This window comes from Bufo gargarizans, chromosome 6 (genome assembly GCF_014858855.1).
Source record: "Bufo gargarizans isolate SCDJY-AF-19 chromosome 6, ASM1485885v1, whole genome shotgun sequence".
NCBI lineage: Eukaryota > Metazoa > Chordata > Amphibia > Anura > Bufonidae > Bufo > Bufo gargarizans.
In genome coordinates, this window is record NC_058085.1 from 184,171,788 (window position 1) to 184,193,095 (window position 21,308).

At 50.2% G+C, this 21,308-nt stretch overlaps 1 protein-coding gene across 1 annotated transcript in view; it reads left to right on the forward strand.

The window, feature by feature from the left end:
• The window catches only part of MYLK (myosin light chain kinase), a 117,939-nt gene that overhangs the window by 35,460 nt on the left and 61,171 nt on the right, over positions 1-21,308 (forward strand). Inside the window, exons 11-13 of the mRNA XM_044299572.1 lie at positions 14,789-14,926; positions 15,387-15,584; positions 19,246-19,483. Coding sequence (XP_044155507.1) covers positions 14,789-14,926; positions 15,387-15,584; positions 19,246-19,483 — 574 coding nt within the window. The remainder of the gene's footprint in view (positions 1-14,788; positions 14,927-15,386; positions 15,585-19,245; positions 19,484-21,308) is intronic.

The following is a 21,308-nucleotide window of genomic DNA, read 5'->3' on the forward strand; positions in this document are numbered from 1 at the left end:
CTCCTACTTTGTGTCACATTTCTCAAATGTCGTTTGATAAGTTTGTCTCATCTCATCCCGGTGGAACGCCTCTTTCACCGGGCGTCGCGCGTGAGGGCCGGACAAGATGCGGCTGCGTTGCGCAAAAATGCGCGATTGCAAAGCGTTTTAATGCGTTATGCACGCGCATGAGAAAAATCGGCATGTTTGGTACCAAGACCCGAACCTGGATTGTCCCTTATAGCACGGTTATAAAGGAAATAATAGCATTCCTAATACAGAATGCATCGTACAATGGCGCTGGAGGGGTTAAAAATAATAAACAAATTTACCTCACCTCATCCACTTGATCGCGCGCTGTGTCACCTGTGGGGTGCAGGCGCCGTGTCACCTGTGGGGTGCAGGCGCCGTGTCACCTGTGGGGTGCAGGCGCCGTGTCACCTGTGGGGTGCAGGCGCCGTGTCACCTGTGGGGTGCAGGCGCTGCTCCTGACCTTGATACGTGTTTAACGCTGGGTTTATCCTTTAATCCTTTTACAATGAGGTCTGAACCGCTATGTAAGACTCTGTCCAGGAGCTGAGTGTCCGGGGAGGGGAGGCAGCGAGGCACCTGTACCCCATCACAGGGTTAAAGAGCAATATGGGGGAGCACGGTAGTGCACAGGATTACAGCTGGCAGGATAATGCACACAGGTCTGCGGAGGTGCAGTATCATGGGCAAAGGATTACAGGGGCGCAGGACGGTGCACAGAGGAATGTAGAGAAGCATGACAGTGTACAGGGGTGCAGGATGGTGTACACGGGATTACAGGGGCGCAGGACGGTGCACAGAGGAATGTAGAGAAGCATGACAGTGTACAGGGGTGCAGGATGGTGTACACGGGATTACAGGGGCGCAGGACGGTGCATACGGGATTACAGGGGCGCAGGATGGTGCACACAGGATTACAGGGGTGCAGGATGGTGTACACGAGATTACAGGGGCGCAGGACGGTGCACACGGGATTACAGGGGCGCAGGATGATGCACACGGGATTACAGGGGCGCAGGATGATGCACACGGGATTACAGGGGCGCAGGACGGTGCACAGGATTACAGGGGCGCAGGACGGTGCACAGGATTACAGGGGTGCAGGATGGTGCACAGGATTACAGGGGTGCAGGACGGTGCACAGGATTACAGGGGTGCAGGACGGTGCACAGGATTACAGGGGTGCAGGACGGTGCACAGGATTACAGGGGTGCAGGACGGTGCACAGGATTACAGGGGCGCAGGACAGTGCACAGGATTACAGGGGCGCAGGACGGTGCACAGAGGAATGTGGAGAAGCATGACAGTGTACAGGGGCGCAGGACAGTGCACACAGGATTACAGGGGCGCAGGACGGTGCACAGGATTACAGGGGTGCAGGACGGTGCACAGGATTACAGGGGTGCAGGACGGTGCACAGGATTACAGGGGTGCAGGACGGTGCACAGGATTACAGGGGTGCAGGACAGTGCACAGGATTACAGGGGCGCAGGACAGTGCACAGGATTACAGGGGCGCAGGACGGTGCACAGAGGAATGTGGAGAAGCATGACAGTGTACAGGGGCGCAGGACAGTGCACACAGGATTACAGGGGCGCAGGACAGTGCACAGGATTACAGGGGCGCAGGACGGTGCACAGAGGAATGTGGAGAAGCATGACAGTGTACAGGGGCGCAGGACGGTGCACACAGGATTACAGGGGCGCAGGACGGTGCACACAGGATTACAGGGGCGCAGGACAGTGCACACAGGATTACAGGGGCGCAGGACGGTGCACAGAGGAATGTGGAGAAGCATGACAGTGTACAGGGGCGCAGGACGGTGCACACGGGATTACAGGGGAGCAGGAAGGTGCACACACAGGATTACAGGGGCGCAGGAAGGTGCACACACAGGATTACAGGGGCGCAGGACGGTGCACACACAGGATTACAGGGGCGCAGGATGGTGTACACTGGATTACAGGGGCGCAGGACGGTGCACACAGGATTACAGGGGCGCAGGACGGTGCACACAGGATTACAGGGGCGCAGGACGGTGCACACACAGGATTACAGGGGCGCAGGACGGTGCACACACAGGATTACAGGGGGTGCAGGGCATTGCACAGGATTACAGGGGGTGCAGGGCATTGCACAGGATTACAGGGGGCGCAGGACGGTGCACAGGATTACAGGGGCGCAGGACGGTGCACAGGATTACAGGGGGCGCAGGGCATTGCACAGGATTACAGGGGGCGCAGGACGGTGCACAGGATTACAGGGGGCGCAGGACGGTGCACAGGATTACAGGGGGCGCAGGACGGTGCACAGGATTACAGGGGGCGCAGGACGGTGCACAGGATTACAGGGGGCGCAGGACGGTGCACAGGATTACAGGGGGCGCAGGACGGTGCACAGGATTACAGGGGGCGCAGGACGGTGCACACGGGATTACAGGGGCGCAGGACGGTGCACACGGGATTACAGGGGCGCGGGACGGTGCACACGGGATTACAGGGGCGCGGGACGGTGCACACGGGATTACAGGGGCGCAGGACGGTGCACACGGGATTACAGGGGCGCAGGACGGTGCACACGGGATTACAGGGGGCGCAGGACGGTGCACAGGATTACAGGGGCGCAGGACGGTGTACAGGATTAGAGGGGCGCAGGACGGTGCACAGGATTAGAGGGGCGCAGGGCGGTGCACAGGATTACAGGGGTCCAGGACGGTGCACACAGAGTAGTTGTAGCTCCAAACTCCAGTTTCCCAGTGTTCTTTCATTTTCTTGAAGTCTACAGCCCTCTGTGTTCCTGGGGGATGGGGGAGCATGTCTGCAGCACATTCCCCCCTGTGGCAGTGATGAGCTGCAGGTTCCCCTGATGCTGGAAATGTCATAACATGAGCTCTGTACCTGCAGCGAGCAGTCACTGGGGAGATTAATGGCCCGAGGGACCCTGGCTCGTGGTGGAGACCATAGATGGTAAGGAGCGCGGCGCCCAGGTTGGCCTTCCTCCCCAGTTTCCTGCTCCCTCTGCCAGGGATTCCTCTTCTGCTTCTGTCAGAGACTAAACAGCAGATTGTACACGGCTGATGGACGCGGAGGAAACGCGCTGTCCATGCGCAGTGAGCGGCCGGGGATCGCTCGCTGCTTTGCTGCAAAGTGCAGAGGACGCCGCTGAATGGGCATCCGTCGTAGCGTTTTGTGCTGCGTTTTCACTGGGGCGGGCTTTTGCAGGCGGATGCCGCCATACTCTTTTTGTCCAGGATATTTAAGCGCTTGTAGAGAATTTTTATAGCATTTTTGCAAGTTCTATAGAAAATCCTACAGGAAAAACGCCACCAACCCCGAAAATAGTGCAAACAAAAAGCTGTGTAGCAGCGCTGTCAAAATGTCACGAAAGCGCCGCGTGTGAAAGCTGCGCCTCGTACGCACAGAACGCCGCGAGAGATCAGAAGAAAAGAAAGCTCGTTAGGGCCTCATGCACACGACCGTATGTATTTTGCAGTCCGCAAAAAACTGATCCGCAAAAAAATACAGATGACATCCGTGTGCATTCCATATTTTGCGGAACGGAACAGCCGGCCCCTAATGGAACAGTCCGTAATGCGGACAATAATAGGACATGTTCTATTTTTTTTTAAACGGAAATACGGACATATACGAAAACGGAATGCACACGGAGTTGAAGTGAATGGTTCCACATATGGACCGCAAACAAAACGGAGCGGACACGGAAAGAAAATGCGTTTGTGTGCATGAGCTCTAAATGTTACAAAATAAAGAATGCCACACATGTCACTTATCACTGTCATTCATGCACCAGGAGGCACAGGATGAGCAGAGCTCTAGGTCTCACTCAGATGGGGAAGGACGGCAAATATTGTGAATCCACATATAAATCCTGTGATTTCAGCGTCTGGGCCTGTGTCGGGGGAGGGGCCTCCAGTTTTTCCCGTGGGGGCACATACTTTCCTCCAATGACACATTGTGTTCTCAGAGAGAAGAGCAGAAACCTACAGTCCGAGGTCACCTGCTACTGATTGTCTTCTCCTCCTGCCACCCCCAGAGCTGCAGTCCAAATTCTACTCTTACAATGTATCTTATACTCCTGTCACCCCCAGAGCTGCAGTCTAAATTCTACTCCTACAATGTATCTTATACTCCTGTCACCCCCAGATCTGCAGTCCAAATTCCACCGTCACAATGTATTTTAGACTCCTGTCACCCCTAGAGCCGTGGATGTGACTAGAGTGTAAGGTGACTGCAGCTCTGGATGTGACTGGAGTATAAGGTGACTGCAGCTCTGGATGTGACTGGAGCTCTGGATGTGGCTGGAGCGTAAGGTGACTGCAGCTCTGCATGTGACAGGAGCGTAAGGTGACTGCAGCTCTGCATGTGATTGGAGCATACGCTGACTGCAGCTCTGGATGTGACTGGAGCGTAAGGTGACTGCAGCTCTGGATGTGACTGGAGTGTAGGGTGACTGCAGCTCTGGATGTGACTGGAGCGTAAGGTGACTGCAGCTCTGGATGTGACTGGAGTGTAGGGTGACTGCAGCTCTGGATGTGACTGGAGCATACGTTGACTGCAGCTCTGGATGTGACTGGAGCGTAAGGTGACTGCAGCTCTGGATGTGACTGGAGTGTAGGACAGTCTGTGATGAGATAAGTAAGGGCTGCAGGGAGTCACTGACCACCCTGTGTAGTTCTGTGGGGCGGACGGACACAGGGTTATTTGTGCTCCTGTTTTCCCACGGACGAGCGCTCGGACCCATGCGCGCTGCGCCGAGCAGGGGCTGCTGGGAGTTATCGGTACAGAGCTGCACTATGCGTTGGCGACACTCTGCAGCACGGTGCTACATTTTTGATAAATTTCCGCAGCCCTTGCATGAGGTCAGAGGTCGGAGTGGGCGCATGTCATAGGAGGAATATGCGCTATATTCACGTGCGTATTTATGTGACTGTGCAGCGTGGCAAAGTATTTATGTGACTGTGCAGCGTGGCAAAGTATTTATGTGACTGTGCAGCGTGGCAAAGTATTTATGTGACTGCAGCGTGGCAAAGTATTTATGTGACTGTGCAGCGTGGCAAAGTATTTATGTGACTGTGCAGCGTGGCAAAGTATTTATGTGACTGTGCAGCGTGGCAAAGTATTTATGTGACTGCAGCGTGGCAAAGTATTTATGTGACTGTGCAGCGTGGCAAAGTATTTATGTGACTGTGCAGCGTGGCAAAGTATTTATGTGACTGTGCAGCGTGGCAAAGTATTTATGTGACTGCAGCGTGGCAAAGTATTTATGTGACTGTGCAGCGTGGCAAAGTATTTATGTGACTGTGCAGCGTGGCAAAGTATTTATGTGACTGTGCAGCGTGGCAAAGTATTTATGTGACTGCAGCGTGGCAAAGTATTTATGTGACTGTGCAGCGTGGCAAAGTATTTATGTGACTGTGCAGCGTGGCAAAGTATTTATGTGACTGCAGCGTGGCAAAGTATTTATGTGACTGTGCAGCGTGGCAAAGTATTTATGTGACTGTGCAGCGTGGCAAAGTATTTATGTGACTGTGCAGCGTGGCAAAGTATTTATGTGACTGCAGCGTGGCAAAGTATTTATGTGACTGTGCAGCGTGGCAAAGTATTTATGTGACTGTGCAGCGTGGCAAAGTATTTATGTGACTGTGCAGCGTGGCAAAGTATTTATGTGACTGTGCAGCGTGGCAAAGTATTTATGTGACTGTGCAGCGTGGCAAAGTATTTATGTGACTGTGCAGCGTGGCAAAGTATTTATGTGACTGTGCAGCGTGGCAAAGTATTTATGTGACTGTGCAGCGTGGCAAAGTATTTATGTGACTGTGCAGCGTGGCAAAGTATTTATGTGACTGTGCAGCGTGGCAAAGTATTTATGTGACTGCAGCGTGGCAAAGTATTTATGTGACTGTGCAGCGTGGCAAAGTATTTATGTGACTGCAGCGTGGCAAAGTATTTATGTGACTGTGCAGCGTGGCAAAGTATTTATGTGACTGTGCAGCGTGGCAAAGTATTTATGTGACTGTGCAGCGTGGCAAAGTATTTATGTGACTGTGCAGCGTGGCAAAGTATTTATGTGACTGTGCAGCGTGGCAAAGTATTTATGTGACTGTGCAGCGTGGCAAAAATTGCGCTGTTTTTCCTTACAAAAACCCATTCACAGATAAAATGACAGGACACAATAAAAAGATCCATTAAAGGTCTGGTGTCCTACAAATCTCTGCTTGCTGTCAGTGAATGCGATTTTTTCTTTGGCCAGTCCTGCTCACACAGGTAAACATTTGTTACCGTTCACATTTTGTAGCAGGGCCCCACCTACAGTGCTGTTTATAATGCTGGAGCCTTGGGGCCCCTTCAGACACCAGGGTCCACGTGCGACTGCTACCTCTAAAGCTTTAATAGCAGAGAATTCAGCATCGTGGACTCCAGGAGGACAACAGTTATCTGCACTGATACATTGTAACAACCCCTCAGCAGTGGCACACATCTCTGGCCTGGACTCCAGGGTGATAGAAGTTATCTGATCTTATACATTGTAACAACCCCTCAGCTGTGGGATCATGACGGGATGCTTCTGGATGTAACCCTGTTTCTGTTCTCTGACAGCAAGCAGAGGGTAGGAGGGGTATACCAGCAATGATAGAAGGCAGGAGAGCTGGCGTGGTGCAGTCCTGTCATCTCGGCTGATTTGTTGCAGCGCGCCTCTGTCTGCTCCAGCCGGTGAAGGGTTAACCCCGCCGGGGGCGGCACAGTTCTCCGGCTGCCGTTTCTCACTTTTTGTTTTGTGTCCCGTCTATTTTTGCCCTTCGCTGAGATGGGAAAATCTCAGAAGTCGGATTGTGGAATCTTCGCCAGTTTCCAGCCGCGGTATTTATAAACCGTCGGGTAATTTACGCCGCGCTCAACGCCGCGATTTATGGTCTTCACCTGTAACACCTGGAGGCGCCCCCCTCCCGTCTCCTACTACTCTTCTTGTCACTCACAGCTGGGGGGCCAGGCCTGGTCCATGCGTCAGTAAATCTGATGCCGGACTTGGTCCAAATGTCAGTAAATCTGATGCCGGACTTGGTCCAAATGTCAGTAAATCTGATGCCAGTCCCGGTCCATATGTCAGTGAATCTGATGCCAGACCCGGTCCATATGTCAGTAAATCTGATGCCGATCCCGGTCCATATGTCAGTAAATCTGATGCCGGTCCATTTGTCAGTAATTGAGGCTGGACCCGGTCCATATGTCAGTAGATCTGATGCCAGTTCTGGTCCATATGTCAGTAGATCTGATGCCGGACCCGGTCCATATGTCAGTAAATCTGATGCCGGACCCGGTCCATATGTCAGTAAATCTGATGCCAGACCCGGTCCATATGTCAGTAAATCTGATGCCAGACCCGGTCCATATGTCAGTAATCTGATGCCAGACCCGGTCCATATGTCAGTAATCTGATGCCAGACCCGGTCCATATGTCAGTAAATCTGATGCCAGACCCGGTCCATATGTCAGTAGATCTGATGCCAGACCCGGTCCATATGTCAGTAATCTGATGCCAGACCCGGTCCATATGTCAGTAGATCTGATGCCAGACCCGGTCCATATGTCAGTAGATCTGATGCCAGACCCGGTCCATATGTCAGTAGATCTGATGCCAGACCCGGTCCATATGTCAGTAGATCTGATGCCAGACCCGGTCCATATGTCAGTAGATCTGATGCCAGACCCGGTCCATATGTCAGTAGATCTGATGCCAGACCCGGTCCATATGTCAGTAGATCTGATGCCAGACCCGGTCCATATGTCAGTAGATCTGATGCCAGACCCGGTCCATATGTCAGTAGATCTGATGCCAGACCCGGTCCATATGTCAGTAATCTGATGCCAGACCCGGTCCATATCTCAGTAATCTGATGCCAGACCCGGTCCATATGTCAGTAAATCTGATGCCAGACCCGGTCCATATGTCAGTAGATCTGATGCCAGACCCGGTCCATATGTCAGTAGATCTGATGCCAGTTCTGGTCCATATGTCAGTAATCTGATGCCGGACCCGGTCCATATGTCAGTAAATCTGATGCCAGACCCGGTCCATATGTCAGTAGATCTGATGCCAGACCCGGTCCATATGTCAGTAATCTGATGCCAGACCCGGTCCATATGTCAGTAGATCTGATGCCAGACCCGGTCCATATGTCAGTAGATCTGATGCCAGACCCGGTCCATATGTCAGTAATCTGATGTCAGTCCCGGTCCATATGTCAGTAATCTGATGCCAGACCCGGTCCATATGTCAGTAATCTGATGCCAGACCCGGTCCATATGTCAGTAATCTGATGCCAGACCCGGTCCATATGTCAGTAATCTGATGCCAGACCCGGTCCATATGTCAGTAATCTGATGTCAGTCCCAGTCCATATCTCAGTAATCTGATGCCAGACCCGGTCCATATGTCAGTAATCTGATGCCAGACCCGGTCCATATGTCAGTAATCTGATGCCAGACCCGGTCCATATGTCAGTAATCTGATGTCAGTCCCAGTCCATATGTCCATAAATCGGATGCTGGACCTGTTGTTTGCTGCAGCCCTCCTCCAGCTATGTGATGCCCCCCCCCCGCTCTGTACATGTGAGCGGCATTTGCCCCCCCGGGGCTCTGACCCATGGACAGGAATTGTGGCTATTTCAGGAGTGGAATTGTGTGGGAAAGTCTGCCAATATATCCAGTGTGTGTACATTACTGACAATCCGAGGATCCTACTTTTCCATAGTGAGTCCGGCAGTCAGAGGCGACGGTCCCAGGATGCAGATGTGTGCCCCCCCCCTTAAGAACTGGACCCCCCCCCCCCCCAGAGCAGGACGCAGCGCTGTAATATCCAGTAACGGGGAACAGTTCACACACTGGTATTGCTGCAGTGTTTACTGTCAGTGTATGGGGGTACGTGGTATTTCACCATCTATATAGTCAGTATATGGGGGGTACGTGGTATTTCACCATCTATATAGTCTGTATATGGGGGTACGTGGTATTTCACCATCTATATAGTCTGTATATGGGGGTACGTGGTATTTCACCATATATACAGTCAGTATATGGGGGTACGTGGTATTTCACCATCTATATAGTCTGTATATGGGGGTACGTGGTATTTCACCATCTATATAGTCTGTATATGGGGGTACGTGGTATTTCACCATATATACAGTCAGTATATGGGGGTACGTGGTATTTCACCATCTATATAGTCAGTGTATGGGGTACGTGGTATTTCACCATCTATAGAGTCAGTGTATGGGGGGTACGTGGTATTTCACCATCTATATAGTCTGTATATGGGGGTACGTGGTATTTCACCATCTATACAGTCAGTATATGGGGGGTACGTGGTATTTCACCATCTATATAGTCTGTATATGGGGGTACGTGGTATTTCACCATCTATATAGTCAGTGTATGGGGGTACGTGGTATTTCACCATCTATATAGTCAGTGTATGGGGTATACGTGGTATTTCACCATCTATACAGTCAGTGTATGGGGTACGTGGTATTTCACCATCTATATAGTCAGTGTATGGGGTACGTGGTATTTCACCATCTATACAGTCAGTGTATGGGGTACGTGGTATTTCACCATCTATAGAGTCAGTGTATGGGGGGTACGTGGTATTTCACCATCTATATAGTCAGTGTATGGGGGGTACGTGGTATTTCACCATCTATACAGTCAGTGTATGGGGTACGTGGTATTTCACCATCTATAGAGTCAGTGTATGGGGGGTATGTGGTATTTCACCATCTATATAGTCAGTGTATGGGGTACGTGGTATTTCACCATCTATACAGTCAGTGTATGGGGTACGTGGTATTTCACCATCTATACAGTCAGTGTATGGGGTACGTTGTATTTCACCATCTATACAGTCAGTGTATGGGGGTACGTGGTATTTCACCATCTATACAGTCAGTATATGGGGGTACGTGGTATTTCACCATCTATATAGTCTGTATATGGGGGTACGTGGTATTTCACCATCTATATAGTCAGTGTATGGGGGTACGTGGTATTTCACCATCTATATAGTCAGTGTATGGGGGGTACGTGGTATTTCACCATCTATATAGTCAGTGTATGGGGTACGTGGTATTTCACCATCTATATAGTCAGTGTATGGGGGGTACGTGGTATTTCACCATCTATGTAGTCAGTGTATGGGGGGTACGTGGTATTTCACCATCTATGTAGTCAGTGTATGGGGGGTACGTGGTATTTCACCATCTATATAGTCTGTATATGGGGGTACGTGGTATTTCACCATCTATGTAGTCAGTGTATGGGGGTACGTGGTATTTCACCATCTATATAGTCAGTGTATGGGGTACGTGGTATTTTACCATCTATATAGTCAGTGTATGGGGGTACGTGGTATTTCACCATCTATATAGTCAGTGTATGGGGGTACGTGGTATTTCACCATCTATATAGTCAGTGTATGGGGGTACGTGGTATTTCACCATCTATACAGTCAGTGTATGGGGTACGTGGTATTTCACCATCTATACAGTCAGTGTATGGGGTACGTGGTATTTCACCATCTATATAGTCAGTGTATGGGGTACGTGGTATTTCACCATCTATATAGTCAGTGTATGGGGGTACGTGGTATTTCACCATCTATATAGTCAGTGTATGGGGTGTACGTGGTATTTCACCATCTATATAGTCAGTGTATGGGGTACGTGGTATTTCACCATCTATACAGTCAGTGTATGGGGTACGTGGTATTTCACCATCTATATAGTCAGTGTATGGGGTACGTGGTATTTCACCATCTATACAGTCAGTGTATGGGGTACGTGGTATTTCACCATCTATAGAGTCAGTGTATGGGGGGTACGTGGTATTTCACCATCTATATAGTCAGTGTATGGGGTACGTGGTATTTCACCATCTATAGAGTCAGTGTATGGGGTACGTGGTATTTCACCATCTATAGAGTCAGTGTATGGGGGGTACGTGGTATTTCACCATCTATATAGTCAGTGTATGGGGTACGTGGTATTTCACCATCTATACAGTCGGTGTATGGGGTACGTGGTATTTCACCATCTATACAGTCAGTGTATGGGGGGTACGTGGTATTTCACCATCTATACAGTCAGTGTATGGGGTACGTGGTATTTCACCATCTATATAGTCAGTGTATGGGGTACGTGGTATTTCACCATCTATATAGTCAGTGTATGGGGGTACGTGGTATTTCACCATCTATGTAGTCAGTGTATGGGGGTACGTGGTATTTCACCATCTATACAGTCAGTGTATGGGGGGTACGTGGTATTTCACCATCTATACAGTCAGTGTATGGGGTACGTGGTATTTCACCATCTATATAGTCAGTGTATGGGGTACGTGGTATTTCACCATCTATATAGTCAGTGTATGGGGTACGTGGTATTTCACCATCTATACAGTCAGTGTATGGGGTACGTGGTATTTCACCATCTATAGAGTCAGTGTATGGGGTACGTGGTATTTCACCATCTATATAGTCAGTGTATGGGGTACGTGGTATTTCACCATCTATAGAGTCAGTGTATGGGGGGTACGTGGTATTTCACCATCTATATAGTCTGTATATGGGGGTACGTGGTATTTCACCATCTATACAGTCAGTATATGGGGGGTACGTGGTATTTCACCATCTATATAGTCAGTGTATGGGGTACGTGGTATTTCACCATCTATACAGTCAGTGTATGGGGTACGTGGTATTTCACCATCTATAGAGTCAGTGTATGGGGGGTACGTGGTATTTCACCATCTATATAGTCAGTGTATGGGGGGTACGTGGTATTTCACCATCTATACAGTCAGTGTATGGGGTACGTGGTATTTCACCATCTATAGAGTCAGTGTATGGGGGGTATGTGGTATTTCACCATCTATATAGTCAGTGTATGGGGTACGTGGTATTTCACCATCTATACAGTCAGTGTATGGGGTACGTGGTATTTCACCATCTATACAGTCAGTGTATGGGGTACGTTGTATTTCACCATCTATACAGTCAGTGTATGGGGGTACGTGGTATTTCACCATCTATACAGTCAGTATATGGGGGTACGTGGTATTTCACCATCTATATAGTCTGTATATGGGGGTACGTGGTATTTCACCATCTATATAGTCAGTGTATGGGGGTACGTGGTATTTCACCATCTATATAGTCAGTGTATGGGGGGTACGTGGTATTTCACCATCTATATAGTCAGTGTATGGGGTACGTGGTATTTCACCATCTATATAGTCAGTGTATGGGGGGTACGTGGTATTTCACCATCTATGTAGTCAGTGTATGGGGGGTACGTGGTATTTCACCATCTATGTAGTCAGTGTATGGGGGGTACGTGGTATTTCACCATCTATATAGTCTGTATATGGGGGTACGTGGTATTTCACCATCTATGTAGTCAGTGTATGGGGGTACGTGGTATTTCACCATCTATATAGTCAGTGTATGGGGTACGTGGTATTTTACCATCTATATAGTCAGTGTATGGGGGTACGTGGTATTTCACCATCTATATAGTCAGTGTATGGGGGTACGTGGTATTTCACCATCTATATAGTCAGTGTATGGGGGTACGTGGTATTTCACCATCTATACAGTCAGTGTATGGGGTACGTGGTATTTCACCATCTATACAGTCAGTGTATGGGGTACGTGGTATTTCACCATCTATATAGTCAGTGTATGGGGTACGTGGTATTTCACCATCTATATAGTCAGTGTATGGGGGGTACGTGGTATTTCACCATCTATATAGTCAGTGTATGGGGGTACGTGGTATTTCACCATCTATATAGTCAGTGTATGGGGTGTACGTGGTATTTCACCATCTATATAGTCAGTGTATGGGGTACGTGGTATTTCACCATCTATACAGTCAGTGTATGGGGTACGTGGTATTTCACCATCTATATAGTCAGTGTATGGGGTACGTGGTATTTCACCATCTATACAGTCAGTGTATGGGGTACGTGGTATTTCACCATCTATAGAGTCAGTGTATGGGGGGTACGTGGTATTTCACCATCTATATAGTCAGTGTATGGGGTACGTGGTATTTCACCATCTATAGAGTCAGTGTATGGGGTACGTGGTATTTCACCATCTATAGAGTCAGTGTATGGGGGGTACGTGGTATTTCACCATCTATATAGTCAGTGTATGGGGTACGTGGTATTTCACCATCTATACAGTCGGTGTATGGGGTACGTGGTATTTCACCATCTATACAGTCAGTGTATGGGGGGTACGTGGTATTTCACCATCTATACAGTCAGTGTATGGGGTACGTGGTATTTCACCATCTATATAGTCAGTGTATGGGGGGTACGTGGTATTTCACCATCTGTATAGTCAGTGTATGGGGGTACGTGGTATTTCACCATCTATGTAGTCAGTGTATGGGGGTACATGGTATTTCACCATCTATACAGTCAGTGTATGGGGGGTACGTGGTATTTCACCATCTATACAGTCAGTGTATGGGGTACGTGGTATTTCACCATCTATATAGTCAGTGTATGGGGTACGTGGTATTTCACCATCTATATAGTCAGTGTATGGGGTACGTGGTATTTCACCATCTATACAGTCAGTGTATGGGGTACGTGGTATTTCACCATCTATAGAGTCAGTGTATGGGGTACGTGGTATTTCACCATCTATATAGTCAGTGTATGGGGTACGTGGTATTTCACCATCTATGTAGTATATAGGACACACAATTTTTGTGCTTTAAACTGACCCCAATAATGATGGATAGCGCTCACTAGTGACAGTCCGCTCTCTGTTTATAAACCACAATCATTAAAGGTGTCTCTGATTAATGATGTAAGGTTGTGTTGTCTCCCCTATTGTCCCTGATTTTCTCTTCTGTGGCCCCTGGTTGTTTCCTCTGTGGCCTCTGGTTGTCTCCTCTGTGACCCCTGGTTGTCTCCCCTGTGGCCCCTGGTTGTCTCCCCTGTGGCCCCTGGTTGTCTCCCCTGTGGCCCCTGGTTGTCTCCTCTGTGGCCCCTGGTTGTCTCCTCTGTGGCCCCTGGTTGTCTCCTCTGTGGCCCCTGGTTGTCTCCTCTGTGGCCCCTGGTTGTCTCCTCTGTGGCCCCTGGTTGTCTCCTCTGTGACCCCTGGTTGTCTCCCCTGTGGCCCCTGGTTGTCTCCCCTGTGGCCCCTGGTTGTCTCCTCTGTGGCCCCTGGTTGTCTCCTCTGTGGCCCCTGGTTGTCTCCTCTGTGGCCTCTGGTTGTCTCCCCTGTGGCCCCTGGTTGTCTCCCCTGTGGCCCCTGGTTGTCTCCCCTGTGGCCCCTGGTTGTCTCCTCTGTGGCCCCTGGTTGTCTACTCTGTGGCCCCTGGTTGTCTCCTCTGTGACCCCTGGTTGTCTCCCCTGTGGCCCCTGGTTGTCTCCCCTGTGGCCCCTGGTTGTCTCCCCTGTGGCCCCTGGTTGTCTCCTCTGTGGCCCCTGGTTGTCTCCTCTGTGGCCCCTGGTTGTCTCCTCTGTGGCCCCTGGTTGTCTCCCCTGTGGCCCCTGGTTGCTCCCCTGTGGCCCCTGGTTGTCTCCCCTGTGGCCCCTGGTTGTCTCCCCTGTGGCCCCTGGTTGTCTCCCCTGTGGCCCCTGGTTGTCTCCCCTGTGGCCCCTGGTTGTCTCCTCTGTGGCCCCTGGTTGGCCCCTTTGTGGCCCCTCAGTAACTTCTTCTGTTTGCTCTTGTTTTACAGGCAGAGAGTCTCCTGGGAAGCTCGAAGGTCCCCGGTCTGTGACTCCCAGCGTCAGTTTTGCTCCGGTTTTTGTGAAAGGCCTCAGTGATCTCCAGGTGATGGATGGGAGTCAGGTTGTGATGAGCGTGGAAGTGACAGGTAATTCCGCTCCGTGCGAGCAACTGACTGCGGCTGAACTGTAGGGGGTTTTCTGGAGAGGGGGCCCCGTGTGTGACACAAGTCACTGATTATCCTATCCCTTTGTGTAGTCAGAACCCCCGTTATCTGTGTGCAGTGGTCCGATCCATACAGGCCATCTCTCCTGCTGGATGCAGGATAGTGGAGCAGACCACTGATACCGGGGGTTCTGACTACACAGTGAGATACCATGTTTTATTCCATGTACTCCCCCTTTATGGCAGGTTCACGAATGAATACCAGAACTACAGTGAAGACTGACACATACATTTTATATGCTATTTATGCTTTTCTGAAAGCAGGGTGACAACCCTTATGGTGGCTGTAATAGTGGTTGTCGCAGAGTGTCTGTTACCTGTGCAGGTGATTAGTACACCCCGGTCACTGGTCTCTGCTGATTGGCTCTCTGCTCTGATTTAAGCCCATCCCCCCGCGGAGATTCTCTGGTTCCATAACGGTAATGAGATCCAGGAAACAGAAGATTTTCACTTTGAGCGGAGCGGCGACACCTTCTGCCTCTACATCCAGGAGGTGTTTCCTGAGGACACCGGCAAATACACCTGTGAGGCCTGGAACAGCCTGGGGCAGGCCCGGACGGAGGCCACGCTGACCGTGCAAGGTGAGGAGACGTGCGTGCAGCCAGAAGCAGGTACAACAACCACTCCCATCCTCCGCAGAACAACAAAAACCAGTGCACCAGACACAGGTACCTCAATAACAGTGCAGCAACAGTGCAACGGACACCTCCGCAACAGTGCAACAGACATAGGTACCCCCATAACAGTGCAACAGACACCCCCCAACAGTGCAACAGACATAGGTACCCCCATAACAGTGCAACAGACACCCCCCAACAGTGCAACAGACATAGGTACCCCCATAACAGTGCAACAGACACCCCCCAACAGTGCAACAGACATAGGTACCCCCATAACAGTGCAACAGACACAGGTACCCCCATAGCAGTGCAACAACAGTGCACCAGACACAGGTACCTCAATAACAGTGCAGCAACAGTGCAGCAGACACAGGTACCTCAATAACAGTGCAGCAACAGTGCACCAGACACAGGTACCTCAATAACAGTGCAGCAACAGTGCAGCAGACACAGGTACCTCAATAACAGTGCAGCAACAGTGCACCAGACACAGGTACCTCAATAACAGTGCAGCAACAGTGCAACAGACACAGGTACCTCAATAACAGTGCAGCAACAGTGCAGCAGACACAGGTACCCCCATAACAGTGCAACAGACACCTCCGCAACAGTGCACCAGACATAGGTACCCCCATAACAGTGCAGCAGACACAGGTACCCCCATAACAGTGCAACAGACACCCCCACAACAGTGCAACAGACATAGGTACCCCCATAGCAGTGCAACAACAGTGCACCAGACACAGGTACCCCCATAACAGTGCAACAGACACAGGTACCCCCATAACAGTGCACCAGACAGAGGTACCCCCATAACAGTGCACCAGACAGAGGTACCCCCATAACAGTGCACCAGACAGAGGTACCCCAATAACAGTGCACCAGACACAGGTACCCCCATAACAGTGCACCAGACACAGGTACCCCCATAACAGTGCACCAGACACAGGTACCCCCATAACAGTGCACCAGACACAGGTACCCCCATAACAGTGCACCAGACACAGGTACCCCAATAACAGTGCACCAGACACAGGTACCCCAATAACAGTGCAGCAACAGTGCAGCAGACACAGGTACCCCCATAACAGTGCAACAGACACCCCCACAACAGTGCAACAGACATAGGTACCCCCATAACAGTGCAACAGACACCCCCACAACAGTGCAACAGACATAGGTACCCCCATAACAGTGCAATAACAGTGCACCAGACACAGGTATCCCAATAACAGTGCACCAGACACTATACCAAATACAGAAAAGCCTTCTAATATACCATCTAGAGACACCCCATAATAGTACCAAAATCAGGTACAGTATACCCTGCGCAGTACAGTATGCCCTGTACGGTATACCCTGCGCAGTACAGTATGCCCTGTACGGTATACCCTGCGCAGTACAGTATGCTCTGTATGGTGTGCCCTGCGCAGTACGGTGTGCCCTGCGCAGTACAGTATGCCCTGTACGGTGTGCCCTGCGCAGTACAGTGTGCCCTGCGCAGTACAGTGTACCCTGCGCTGTACGGTTTGCCCTTTACAGTACGGTATACCCTGCGTGGTACAGTATGCCCTGTACGGTGTACCCTGCGCAGTACGGTGTACCCTGCGCAGTACGGTGTACCCTGCGCAGTATGGTTTACCCTTTACAGTACGGTATACCCTTTACAGTACGGTATACTCTTTACAGTACAGTTTACCCTTTACAGTACAGTAAACCCTGCGCAGTATGGTTTACCCTTTACAGTACAGTTTACCCTTTACAGTACGGTATACCCTGCGCAGTACACTATGCCCTGTACGGTGTACCCTGCGCAGTACGGTTTACCCTTTACAGTACGGTATACCCTTTACTGTACGGTATACCCTGCGCAGTACACTATGCCCTGTACGGTGTACCCTGCGCTGTACGGTTTGCCCTTTACAGTACGGTATACCCTGCGTGGTACAGTATGCCCTGTACGGTGTACCCTGCGCAGTACGGTGTACCCTGCGCAGTATGGTTTACCCTTTGCTGTACGGTTTACCCTTTGCAGTACGGTATACCCTGCGTAGTATGGTTTACCCTTTGCTGTACGGTTTACCCTTTACAGTACGGTGTACCCTGCGCAGTATGGTATACCCTGAGCAGTACGGTGTACCCTGCGCAGTACGGTTTACCCTTTACAGTACAGTATACCCTGCCCAGTACGGTGTACCCTGCGCAGTATGGTATACCCTGCGCAGTACGGTATACTCTTTACAGTACAGTTTACTCTTTACAGTACAGTTTACCCTTTACAGTACAGTTTACTCTTTACAGTACAGTTTACCCTTTACAGTACAGTAAACCCTGCACAGTTTGGTGTACCCTTTACAGTACGGTGTACCCTGCGCAGTATGGTTTACCCTTTACAGTACAGTATACCCTGCGCAGTATGGTTTACCCTTTACAGTACAGTAAACGCTGCGCAGTACGGTGTACCCTGCGCGGTATGGTTTACCCTTTGCTGTACGGTTTACCCTTTGCAGTACGGTATACCCTGCGTAGTATGGTTTACCCTTTGCTGTACGGTTTACCCTTTACAGTACGGTGTACCCTGCGCAGTATGGTATACCCTGAGCAGTACGGTGTACCCTGCGCAGTACGGTTTACCCTTTACAGTACAGTATACCCTGCCCAGTACGGTGTACCCTGCGCAGTATGGTATACCCTGCGCAGTACGGTATACTCTTTACAGTACAGTTTACCCTTTACAGTACAGTTTACCCTTTACAGTACAGTTTACTCTTTACAGTACAGTTTACTCTTTACAGTACAGTTTACCCTTTACAGTACAGTAAACCCTGCACAGTTTGGTGTACCCTTTACAGTACGGTGTACCCTGCGCAGTATGGTTTACCCTTTACAGTACAGTATACCCTGCGCAGTATGGTTTACCCTTTACAGTACGGTATACCCTGCGCAGTATGGTTTACCCTTTACAGTACGGTATACCCTGCGCAGTATGGTTTACCCTTTACAGTACGGTGTACCCTGCGCAGTACACTATGCCCTGTACGGTGTACCCTGCGCAGTACGTATACCCTTTACAGTACGGTGTACCCTGCGCAGTATGGTTTACCCTTTGCTGTACGGTTTACCCTTTGCAGTACGGTATACCCTGCGTAGTATGGTTTACCCTTTGCTGTACGGTTTACCCTTTACAGTACGGTGTACCCTGCGCAGTATGGTATACCCTGAGCAGTACGGTGTACCCTGCGCAGTACGGTTTACCCTTTACAGTACGGTGTACCCTGCGCAGTATAGTTTACCCTTTGCTGTACGGTTTACCCTTTGCAGTACGGTATACCCTGCGTAGTATGGTTTACCCTTTGCTGTACGGTTTACCCTTTACAGTACGGTGTACCCTGCGCAGTATGGTATACCCTGAGCAGTACGGTGTACCCTGCGCAGTACGGTTTACCCTTCAGTACAGTATACCCTGCCCAGTACGGTGTACCCTGCGCAGTTGCCATCTTCCCCATGCTGGGTGCAGTGTAGCCTCTGGGCCGGGGGGGGTCCCCTCAGTGACCGTTCCTGCTGTCAGTAGTCGGAGATTTGCACTCTAATGAAATGTCTCATCTTGTGCTGACTGTCTCAGAGCCGCAGGAGGGCACTCAGCCCTGGTTCATCAGCAAACCCAAACCGATGGTGTTGGTGCCCGGGCAGAGCGCGCTGGTCTCCTGTGCCATCGCTGGAGATCCCTTCCCTGAGGTTCGCTGGATGAAGGATGGCCGTGAGCTGAGCGACGGCGAGGTCCTGCAGGATGAAGACGTCTTCACATTAATCCTGAGGAGCGTCCGAGAGGAAGACGCCGGAGTCTATGAGGTCCTCCTGAAGTAAGAGCCTCTCGTCTGATTGATGCGGTGCCCCCTGTGATAAGCGGACGCCACCTGATAAGCGTCCACCTGCTGCTGCTGTAATGTCTGTGCACTAGTCTAGGGCAGAGCGTGCGCCTTCTGACATGTTCTGACGGTGTGTGAGGCGTGTAACACGTCGGAAAGTAAAGTGCACGGAAATCAAACATGGCGTTTTGTTGACTTTGCTGCTCGTCCTCCATTAGGGCTCAGAATTGGTCACGGACTTCAGCCGGCTGCAGTGTTTATGGGGGCGACTTTCACACGTGCGTTGTTGTTTTCCGGTATCGAGATCCGGCAGAAGATCTCAATACCGGAAAAAAACTTTTCCGTTTGATTCTCTTGCATTCTGAATGGAAAGAGATCCGTTCTGGCAGCATTCCGTTTTGTGTCCAGTCATAAAAACTGAAAAAAACGGATACGGCACTGAAAACAATGTAAGTCAATGGTGACGGATCCGTTTTTTTTAGCAGCCTTAAAAACCGGATCCGTCATTCACTGACTTTCAATGTATTCAGTGATGGATCCATTTTTTCCCTTTTGATTTCACACAACCTCATTCTAACGGAACGGATGCATCCTGATGTGCAAAACCAAAACGGATCCGTTTAATTCCAGGATTGAGATCCTCTGCCGGATCTCAGTACCGGAATTTACAGCGCAAGTGTTAGAAATGAATCCCCTGTGCTGACATTGCTACTATGTCTGTCCTCCATGCTGAACACTGCAGTTCAGCTTTTCAAACCAGCTGCTGTGTATAAGAACAAGCTGAGCCGCCGTTCCTATCACCTCAAGGAGAGAATTATTATAAACTACAGCGGAAAATGAGGATTATCAGGATCCTGCCCCATACAGACTGAGAGGGGGGCCTCAGTAATGGGCGGTCCCAGAGTACAGTGCAGCAGCACAGAGTATTTCAGTGCAGCCCTATCCTGCCTGACCATATATGGCGCTGTCTGTATTCCTATAGAATCCTAACACAAGTCTTGGTAATAATGTAACCAGGTCATGTGACTTCCTGGGGTGATGCTATGCTGCTAGGCCACCTGACCTCTGGGACCCCCACTGCATTTTACCCGCTTTAGGCTACTTTCACACTTGCGGCAGAGGATTCCGGCAGGCAGTTCCATCGCCGGAACTGCCTGCCGGATTCAGCAATCCTGACGCAAACGGATCCGGATCCGTCTGACAAATGCATTAAAATACCGGATCCGTCTCGCCTGTGTCATCCGGAAAAACGGATCCGGTATTTATTTATTTTTACATTTTTAAAGGTCTGTGCATGCGCAGACCGGAAAACCGTATCCGTTTTGCCAGAACACCTAATGCCGGATCCAGCACTAATGCATGTCAATGGAAATGAATGCCGGATCCGGTATTCTGGCAAGTGTTCAGGATTTTTGGCCGGAGAGAAAACTGCAGCATGCCGCGGTATTTTCTCCGGCCAAAAAACGTAAGAGGGACTGAACTGATCGCTCTCCATTCAGAATGCATTAGGATAAAACTGATCAGTTCTTTTCCGGTATTGAGCCCCGAGGACGGAAGTCAATACCGGAAAATAAAGCTGCTAGTGTGAAAGTACCCTTATATATGCTTGCTGTCAGGGAATAGGAACATTAGGTGTTTACATCCAGAGACTGCAGACCCATCCTGACCTGGGGGTTTGCTACAGTTGTATGCAGTCTAGACAAACACAGCAGCACCCTTTTTCCCTAGACCTCTGAGGGTTTGTTACAATGTATCAGTGCAGGTGAGAACTTTCCGTCTGTGTTGCTGTTGTGTTCAGTGCCGGCAGTCCTATGTCAAT